The following is a 10,471-nucleotide window of genomic DNA, read 5'->3' on the forward strand; positions in this document are numbered from 1 at the left end:
TATAATATTCTCCGACATTGATGAGGTCGTTGGTTCTTTAAGGGAGCGATGTTGTGACATCCCAAGTCTTATTACAGTTGGGAAAGGGCCTATCGAGTGAGTAATAAGTCAGCCCTCACCCTCATATGGTCAAGCACTCCTACGAATGGTGCTTGGATTATGAAAGAATCGATCTTGAAATGATCATTGAAAATCTTTGAGGTATTCGCAAAATACAACATTTTCCATAGGGGTACGACAAATCGCTCTTGAGTACAGCATTTTTAAGATGGTAAATTGGTCCCTTGAGGGCGTATAGAAACCCTCCGGTGTGGTTACTTGGGTACTCTTTTTTCAGAGTTTGATCCAGGTGATACTCGGTCCCTCTCTCCTCGAGAAGAGCTTAATAGTTTACCACATTTGCCATTTACCCAAAAGGAAACAATCAAATAAAAGATCGAAAAGAAAAAAAAAAGCATAGAAATATTCAATAAAGCTAGAGCTAAACCAGTTTCTGGTCAAGAATTACGTTGAATTTCCAACAAAATCTTACTAGAGTTATCCTCACTCAATGTACAATTTTTACTCTCTCTCTGTCTCTCTCTCTCTCTCTCTCTCTCTCTCTCGATGTACATACACGGTTTTTATGTTTAGCACTTGTGAGCTGATTTCCTTTCTTCTTTTTTCCTTTTTTTTTTGGTGGCTTCGAATATCTATCTAGTGCATCCTCTACAAAACTTCCCACAAGGTCCACTGAGATTTTTCTCTACATACAGGAAAGTCTAATTGAGATCGGGTTAGGGCTCAAGCACGCTTGGTAGATGCACTTCGGTCTCTCTAAATCATCACACTAACGACATGATTACCTGTTAGACCATATCAATCTCATGAACGAGGCAAACCACATGATTCAATGCATCTCGGGCACGGCAGTCACCGCACAAACGGCAGAAAACTATCATACGGCAGCCACCGCACAAACGGCAGAAAACTATCATACGGACAGATCGGGTTGGGTCGGTCGAATGATCTAATCTAAATCGATAAATTTAACTTGTTTTGACCAATTCCCAACCCAACCTATATTGTTGAAATATTTATATATTTAACCAAATCTAGAAAGATTCATATCCAAATTAAGGTGAAAGCATAGAATGAGTGAACACGAGATTGAATGAGAAAGTGAAGAGAGTCATAATGGCGAGTTTGGTTTAAATAAATTATGAACTTATTTAACACTCCTATTATTTTGATCTTCACCATTCCAAACACATGAATGAATGACTAATTATTGAATATAACTAACCCACATGATAATATAGTTCATTACATATGGATTAAGAAATAAAATTACTAAAATAATCTTATATCTATTGTGATTTTTTCAATTTAGTGCTAAACATTTTTTTCTGTCAATTCGATCCTACACCTTTGCAATTATGTCAATTCAGTGAATCCGCCAAATTTGACTGGTTGGTGTTGACGTGGACATTGGCCAGCGTTAATCATTCGGCCGATGTTGATGTGTCAATTTTTTAATAATATTTTATTTTATTGAAATTTTTTATTAATGTTTTTATTTTTATTCTGTTTTTTCCTTTCATTTTTTTCTTTTCCTCCTATTGCTCTTCTTCTTCACCCACCCCTCATAGTGGCTAGCAAGGGTCACGGGCCCTCACTAGCCTCACCTAGAGGGAGAGGCTAGGGGGTTGCAGGCAACGCGACCTTGCCTAAATCTAAGTGAGGGTAGTCTCGCCAGGGGCCATGGCCGCCTTTGCCCGCGGTCTTTAGGCCTTTATGAGGTGCAACCACCTCGGATCAAGATTGAAATGTGGTGGTGAGGCTCAATTGGGGCCGACGACCATTGGTGTAGAGAGAGAGAGAGAGAGAGAGAGAGTGCCTAAGACGGAGGGGGAGGACCATGAGGCACCTTGCGAAGGCTTAGGGGTTGTGAGGGCTTCACCGGTCGCAGGTGAAGGTGGCCATGGCCTTCCGAGCCACAGGCAAGACCGCCTTCACCACAGCCGATGAGGCTATGGCGAGGCTATCCTCGCTCAGATCTGGGCGAGGCTAGGCGAAGGCTCACAACCCTTGCCAGCTGGCCGGCGAGGTTTCGCAACCCTTGCTTAGTGGCTAGTGACTTGTCGGCCATTGTGGGGGGAAGAAGAAGAACAGTAGGAAAAAAAAAGAAAAAAAGAAAAAGAAAAAAATTAATAAAAAAATTTGAAAAAAAAATATTATAAAATTGGTCGATGGTCGACGTCGGCCAATGTCCACATTAGCACTAACCAACTAAATTTAGCCATATTGACTAAATTAGCATAAATGCAAAAGATATAAGATTGAATTAACAAAAAAAAGTTAATGATTAAATTAGTCAAAAAAAAGTTTAGAACTGAATTGGAATCGATTTAGGATTTTTTTGATAATTTTCCAGAAATCTGCTTATGATTAATTTTGATAGGTCTAGTCACAACTAATTGGGATAATGTTGAGTAATTGTGGTTAATATAATCGTTGATAATGAACACGTGGCACTGCGATAATTACCTCGGCGAAGAGTCAACGACAAGGCTTCTTATCTGACTAATTGGATATGAGAATAAACTTTTTCAGGTGTACTAAAAGGTAAAGTTTCGCGTCAAAGCTATCCGTGAAACTATCCTTTGTCACGATCAAATCATGGTCTAAATCAACAGTTAGGCGGTTAAAGGCCGTTAAAAATGACTGAATACAAACATCGCGAAAAAAAATCCAAGCAAGGACCCGAAAAGAAAAATCTCGAGAGCAAGGCATCCGATTCACAGGAATAGGTTGATCCGTTCGTGTCCGTGGGCATGCGAGCTTTTATTCGATACAAGCGCCATGTAAAAAAAGATCATTACACAAACAAGCTTGAATCACAAATAAAAAGAACTCATTATATTAATAAAAAAGAGTTTTCATTCTATGTTTGCTTGTGTAGAATAATATTACGCACTAATCTATACGTATCGACGCTTGAAATTTTCTTTCTGTTATAATTCTTTTTTACACCGTCAGAACCTACCAATCAGAAACCCTAAAAATCTCATTATATGTACCGTGCATGTGGGCGTTAGTTAGTCGAGTCGGTTCACATATTCATAAAAATTAGGAAAAATCTTGGAGGTAGCCGACAAGTCTTTGTTGGGTTTTTTCTTAATTTTTGTAGACTTTTCTTTTCTTTTCTTTTTATCTGCTTTATATTATAGTGACTCGGATATCAATGCAACAGAGAAAGATAAGGGTTTTTTTCCTTAATTTTTGGAGACTTTTCTTTTCTTTTCTTTTTATCTGTTTTATATTCTAGTGAGATCAGATACCTATGCAGCAGGGAAAGATAAATGTTGTTAAGCACGTGATCGGTAGTGCTGGTGATTTTACCTAAACCAGGTGATTCTGGATTAGGATTATGAAATACAAACTCAATCTCCTGAAGTCATCCATCAGGTCTTAAATAACTAAGGCGAAGACTGATCATCCGTTGGGCATGATCCGGGCTTCCGAGCCTCCGCGACTGACTTAGTTTACAAAGTCAATTTTTATCAACTGGCGGTACGAATATTTAATTACCCGGCTGAAAGTGAAACCGTCCAAGCCAATGATGATGGAGTTGAGATTTTCATTACACGGTTCACGTGAATAATTTAATTTCGAAAGGATCATTCCGTGATATGGATGTGCACCATTGGAGATTGTTGATGAAATAAACTATCAATAATGGAACCTTAGCTAATCAATCAGCCATTTCTCCGTCTATAATCACCGTTCGTTTTAATCTATATCCATTCTTTAGTACCTTGAATGCGGTCCCATGCCCTGCTCAAAGATTCAAAATCGCTTCGCATCAGAGCGAGAACGGTAGCTGAAGTTTTCCCCTCTGGGAAAGTTTTTCTTTTCTGTGATAGCAACGTACAATTCGCCATCGAGTCTTTTGTTCACGATTTTTGTAATAATGGGAGCATGCCAAATAAAAGCCCTAAAAATCAACTTCCTTAAAAGCACGCGCTTTCGAATTTTGAAGACCCCACGACCATGTTATTTCTACTTTTAATGAACTTAACTGGTTCCTGCAATAGTTCTCGACAAGACCTGACAAAAAAAAAAAGAAAAAAAAAAGAAACGATATATACCTGTATGTGAAGGGGTAAGTTTTACATATACAAGCCGTGTAGAACTTTGATAAGTAAAAGGTGCGTTTCGCACGGATGTTTACGATGATGTTAGACGGTATTCAAGGACTAAAATATAGAGACGGACGGGCTTTGAAAATGAGAAAATTAGCAGAAAGATGCACCAAGCGCTGCATCATACATTTCATTTGTATCTGCACTGTGCTCCCTCTTACATCATACCACGTGGCCGTATCTTTTGCCAACATAGATATAATTTGATATTGTGTTGCCGATATAATCCCGTACCTCTTCAAGGAGAATGGTAGATCTCAAAGAGCACAAGGCGAAAGGAAAACACTGGTGACCTTCAAAACCTCTTCTGCAAATTTGAGACTAAGGGGTTTGGTGAGAAATCTCGTGCCCTGTCGAGCTACCCAGATTGCGCTTGTATGCGTTTTCATCTGTCTATATAATGCAGCATACAACACACTAAGAAGTGTCACCGCCCTTCCCTACTTATTGGATCGTATCCCGACACTTGTGACACAGAGATGATGATTCTCACCAACAAAGTCCTGCTCCGAGAGATCGCCTCCGCGGCTCTCCTCTTCCTCATCACCCGATTCTTCGTCAGCTCCCTCCTGATTCGCTTGAGCTCCCGTAAACTCCCACCGGGGCCGAAAGGGTGGCCGGTCATCGGCACCATCCCTCTCTTGGGGAACATGCCCCATGTAGCGCTGGCCAAAATGGCCAAGAAGTACGGGCCGGTGATGTACCTGAAAATGGGCACGTGCGGCATGGTCGTGGCGTCGACCCCTGACGCCGCCCGGGCTTTCTTGAAAACCCTAGACATCAACTTCTCCAATAGGCCCCCGAATGCGGGCGCGACCCACTTGGCCTATGACGCGCAGGACATGGTCTTCGCTGACTATGGCCCGAGGTGGAAGTTACTTAGGAAGCTGAGCAATTTGCACATGCTCGGAGGGAAGGCCCTCGAGGACTGGGCTCGCGTCCGAACGTCCGAGCTAGGGTACATGCTTCAAGCCATGTGCAAGTGCAGCAAGCGAGGCGAGCCGGTGGTGGTGCCGGAGATGTTGACCTATGCCATGGCGAACATGATAGGGCAAGTCATTTTGAGCCGAAGGGTGTTCGTGACGAAGGGCTCCGAGTCTAACGAATTCAAGGACATGGTGGTAGAGCTGATGACAAGCGCAGGTATAGCAGTCGAAAGACATTTGAAATAAAAACATAAATACGCTTAGCTATCACGCGAGTTGTTAATTGCTCGAATATAAGGCAGGCTCACGAAAGTTACCCTAATTCCCTTACTTGATGTAGGGATCTTTAACATCGGCGACTTCATCCCGTCAGTTGCGTGGATGGACTTACAAGGGATCGAAGGTGGAATGAAGCGCTTGCACAAGAAATTCGACGGGCTTTTGACGAAGATGATCGAGCAACACTCGGCAACTGCTCACGAGCGTAAAGGAAACCGGGATTTTCTCGATGTTGTCATGGCTAACCGAGATAACTCTGGGGACGAGAAGCTTAGTTTGACCAACATTAAGGCTCTTCTCTTGGTATATACATGTCTAAGTGAATCGAACAAAATCTATCATGTCGATTCTTGGCTTCTTCATCAACTTGTGACGTTGATAAGTACTGATCTCGTTATCTCTTTTTTCTAGAATTTGTTCACTGCGGGCACTGATACTTCATCGAGCATAATCGAGTGGTCGCTGGCCGAGATGTTGAAGAAGCCCAGCATCCTCAAGCGAGCCCACGAAGAGATGGACCGAGTCATCGGGCGGCACCGACGCCTTGAGGAATCCGACCTCCCGAAGCTCCCGTACTTGCAGGCCATATGCAAGGAGAGCTTCCGAAAACATCCATCGACACCACTAAACCTACCGAGAGTCTCGACCGAGGCGTGCCAAGTGAACGGCTACTACATCCCCAAGAACACGAGGCTGAGCGTGAACATATGGGCGATCGGGCGGGACCCGGACGTTTGGGAGAACCCTCTGGACTTCACCCCGGAGCGGTTCCTGAGCGGGAGGAACGCAAGGATTGACCCCCGCGGGAACGACTTCGAGCTTATCCCGTTCGGGGCGGGGCGGAGGATCTGCGCCGGGACGAGGATCGGGATCATGCTGGTCGAGTACATACTGGGGACGTTTATTCACTCGTTCGACTGGAAGCTGCCGGACGGCGTGGATAAGCTGAACATGGACGAGGCATTCGGCCTGGCGTTGCAAAAGGCCGTGCCCCTCTCGGCCGTCGTCACCCCACGGCTCTCCGTTAGCGCGTACGCATCTTAGAGCTTCACGCAAAAAGCTCTCCCACTACGAGAATCCGACACTGTCGTCGTCCTTGGAGAACTTACTAGACTCGTGATGGGTCATTAGATGGGGTCTTCGCTCCTCTTTCGGTGTATTTTCTTTCTTTATGTAATTTGAATAATCGACTGTTGTCATATTGTGATAACCTGAATTTAGTATATAATATTCGCTCGTGCTCCGCGTTGATTATATAAAACTTTGTTATATGTATATCTTTGTTGTGGTAATGGAAGTTCACTAGCAATGATAAAAGTGGCGTTGCCATTATTTACTAATCCCGTAACATATAATTTAAATTAGTTTTTTTTTTTTTTGGCTCTTTAGAGATAATGGTTTAGTTGAAATTAGTAGGGTCACTTTGCTAATGCGATGGATGACTCACCTCCTTTTTTTGCTCGCTTGTTTATGTATGGTAAAATGCAATTTATCACGGAACATGCCTCTTCGGAAGCGGAAAGGCTACGCAATACTTCCCTCGATGCCTCCACGCGGGAAGCGCACGTCGCGGGAAGGAACCGTCGCGTGATAAAGGACGGTCACTTGTCTTGTTTGGCGAGCTTGTAACTTATCAGAAGTAAGAAACCTACACGGGTCCGATTACTTGCTGTGCTTGATGTGTGAGGAGCAATGTTTTGCTTCCCCCGTCTTAGTTTCATCCATAAAGAATACATTCATCCAATTAATGAGAGAGAATCACAAAAAAAAAGTCATAATTTTATTGTGCGGTGTTACAACCTACGGTGGGGTTGGATTTATTTTAATGAAATAGTAAATCTTTTCCCATATCGCAAATTGTGGTTGGGTCGAACTTATTTCTTTCGAAGAAATAAATGGGATAGAGAATGATTGTCTTATGGGCACTAATTGGGTAAAGTCCAATCAATACTCGATCCCTTCTAAGTGTTTCATAAGGTATAGCTAGGATTTAGCCACGGGTTATGTGTGCAAATATGTATTGCTAAAGTATATATATATATATATATAAAGGTAAGCACAATAATTAATATGCAAACGGTGCTTCAATTTCATTCATATAAACTCTCGTTCCTTATACCACCCTATAAAACAAACATGTCAACAAACATTTCATTCCTTATGACTCACGACTTGCACCTAACACTTAACATGACATTAGTAGACTTACCTCACATTCACGAATATGCCACCTTACAACCACATTAGTTAACACACAATTAACTTTATTAGGCCTAAGTTCAAAATTCTCAAGTAGAGTCGCCACACTATCATGACCTACTTCTTGAGGGGAATAGGTTTAAGGGTACTTATTTACAAAGTGTGGACTTTCTCAAGTCCATATCTCATGTAACATTTGTTTCCCAATTTATTTGTTCAAAATGAGCTGCCACTAGCCATTGTTGAGAGTCGACTAGAAACCTTAATCAAGACATGGGAGTATTATCTTGATGGATGCAGCAATCGAAGATTTTGGGTTCGGGGACTTAATTATATTGGCTATACAACTAGTGCTGTTTTGGTATCTAAACTGGATTACGTGCTAATCAAAGTGTAATGTAGCCTATCGAAGAATTTGGAATTCATCCCAACCATTCTAAAATTGAAAATAACAATCAATTTACGAGGTGCAATCAAGTATAATCTAGGGTTCATCCTGAACGTTATTTGAATTTTTTTATTTTCATGAATTTTCTATTTTTTTTTATTTAATTATTTTTAATTAAAAAAAAAAAAGGACTTCGGACCAAGTCAATGGACCTAGTTTGAATCGTCGGTTTGACCCAAACCCTATCAATCCCGGTTGGGTCAGAAGTTGGACCAGGTCCTAAGGCCTGGTCCAAATTTGCTAGGGCTAAATCAACCAAATTGGGTCTATTTTCGCTTTGTCTAGATCAATTCGCACATCCGGCCTTACCTTCAGCCCACTCGCAGCCTCCGGCCTATTTCTCTTTTTTTTTTTTTATTTATTGTTTTTGGCCCAGCCCACTTTCTTCGTATGCTCGGCCCAGCAATGAACCCGCGACCTCAAACCCGGTCAACCGAATCTGACCCACCCTCCACCTCCGGCAATCTTGGCCAGAGTTCAGTCCGTCGCTAAGCCACCATCCTTCGCTAGTCCTCCACTTCGATCGCCATCGAGCCACTGCTGTTGCTGCCGTCGCCGTTACCACTAGGTCATCGGCCAAGGATCACATTTTCATACAAAATGCTAGAATTTTTTTCTAATTCATTTGTAGGTTTCAACCAAATATTGAAAAAATATTATCAATTTCCATAAATATTATTATTTTTGTGAAATAAATGAAGCTATAATTATTTTTTTAAAATTCTAATAATCATCCATTAACTTTGTAATTGTATGAAAGTGTTTTAATAATATACATAATTTTTTTTTTTTTAAAATCATGAGAAATTCGATTTTCTAAATTTGGATAAATATGGAAGTGTTTTAATATTATGGATCGAGTCAAATACGAGTCAATGAATTTACATTATGAATAAATAGTCATAAGCGAGTTAAGGGTCAATTTGGATTGAATTATTTATGGCCTCGTCTGACTTGACCCACCCATTCCAACGCAACAAGAAAAACGGCAAGGCCAAGCCATAGGCAGTCCCCAAACAACGTCAAGCTTGAAATCACAGCAAATTGGTAAGATTAACAACACATCGATTCAGCCCCGAACAAAGAGCGTGAACGCGGATCAAACTTAAACGTTTCATTCAGCAGTTGGGGCTGGGGCCCACTGGCTAAAATAAAAGGACCACGAAATGGCTGACACTCAAGCTCGTGCCGAGACTCATGAAAACATACAAAAACACAGGGACAAGACACAAGGACGATGTGAGATGGAGTTCACATGAGCCGGACGGCCCGGAGCTCCGGCCCGGCGTGCCCAAAACAGGGCAAGAGCAGAGTTGGGACTGACCTGCTCAGCTTGAGGACGTCATCGGGAGAGGTCGTTGGACGGGGTTCGCGGGCGGCTGAGATGTCGGCCGGGGCTCACTCGTTCTCGGTCTCTCTACTCGCCCTCTCGGCTTCAGATTTCTCTCCGAAGAACCCCCCTTGGCTCCACATCTCCGAACAGGGTACATCCAAAACGAGAACACCCCCTCACTCGAACGAATTCTAGAAGGTCTTGGATTGGCTCACCTCACCCCCGCTCACTCACTGTCACGTGCCCGCTCATACGAAACTCACCTAATGTTTTCTCCTCTCCTTGCGTCATTCGGTCAACTTCTTCCCGTCAGGGTCATTCCCTTCACAGCCGTGAGCGTACGCAAGGGAGAGAAAACAAAGGGGCCAGGCTTTCTCTTATTTATTCACTAGGGCTCAGGTCATGGGCTCAAAGAGAAAAAGGAAAATTGGGCCTAAAGAGCTCCTTCAAGAGAAATGGGTTGGATAGGCCGAAATTTTTGCTAAAAGAATGGGCTAGACAAAACCGGCCCGCTCGATTTTTATTACACTTTTTGTCATTTTTTATTAACAGCATACGGATGCCAATTTCTAAATCTTAAATTCATCAATTTAATCATAAATTTTTTGATGATTTATCAATGTAATTTTCCGAACGATTCCGTCCGATAATTGTTGATATGGACGCCAAGCCTCTTAGGTGGCACAACAGACACTAACATAGGTGATTTTTCACATTTTTTTTAAATCTAAACTTTGCTTCTTCTTTTTTAATTTCTTTCATTTTTTTTAATGTTTTTTTCTTCCTTTACCAATCGCCATGGCCAACAAGATTGTCCTCATCAGATTTGGCAGAGTCTAGTGAGCTTCAATAGAGGTTGATGCTCACCTATTGCTAGTTGCCAGCCATTGCCACAACTCAACAGATTGTGAAAGAAGGAAAAGAAGAAGAAGAAGAAGAAGAAAACAAAAGAAGGAAAAGAAACAAGAGAAAAAAAAAAAGAAAAAAAATAAAAAAAAAAAAAATGCAAAAGAATCATTCACGTAGCTGGCCACGACACATAGAATAGCTAACGTTCATGGCAATGATTGCTAATCAAATTTGACCAAACTAACTACAT

General features: G+C 41.9%; 1 protein-coding gene across 1 annotated transcript; it reads left to right on the forward strand.

Annotated features, from left to right (window-relative positions):
* Positions 1-4,666: 4,666 nt before the first annotated feature.
* Positions 4,667-6,667, forward strand: LOC104433881 (flavonoid 3',5'-hydroxylase 2). The gene is made up of 3 exons (XM_010046774.3): positions 4,667-5,330; positions 5,454-5,695; positions 5,804-6,667. Exons 1-3 carry the CDS (start codon positions 4,667-4,669, stop codon positions 6,434-6,436), a joined length of 1,539 nt encoding a protein of 512 aa, XP_010045076.2. The 3' UTR covers positions 6,437-6,667.
* Positions 6,668-10,471: the final 3,804 nt, after the last annotated feature.

The sequence above is a fragment of the Eucalyptus grandis genome, chromosome 2, assembly GCF_016545825.1.
Source record: "Eucalyptus grandis isolate ANBG69807.140 chromosome 2, ASM1654582v1, whole genome shotgun sequence".
NCBI classification, from domain to species: domain Eukaryota; kingdom Viridiplantae; phylum Streptophyta; class Magnoliopsida; order Myrtales; family Myrtaceae; genus Eucalyptus; species Eucalyptus grandis.

Coding starts and splice junctions, on each gene's coding strand:
- LOC104433881 (XM_010046774.3), top strand. CDS start 4,667: ATGATGATTCTCACCAACAAAGTCCTGCTCCGAGAGATCGCCTCCGCG. Junction 5,331..5,453: donor AGAGCTGATGACAAGCGCAG/GTATAGCAGTCG, acceptor TACTTGATGTAG/GGATCTTTAACATCGGCGAC. Junction 5,696..5,803: donor ACATTAAGGCTCTTCTCTTG/GTATATACATGT, acceptor TCTTTTTTCTAG/AATTTGTTCACTGCGGGCAC.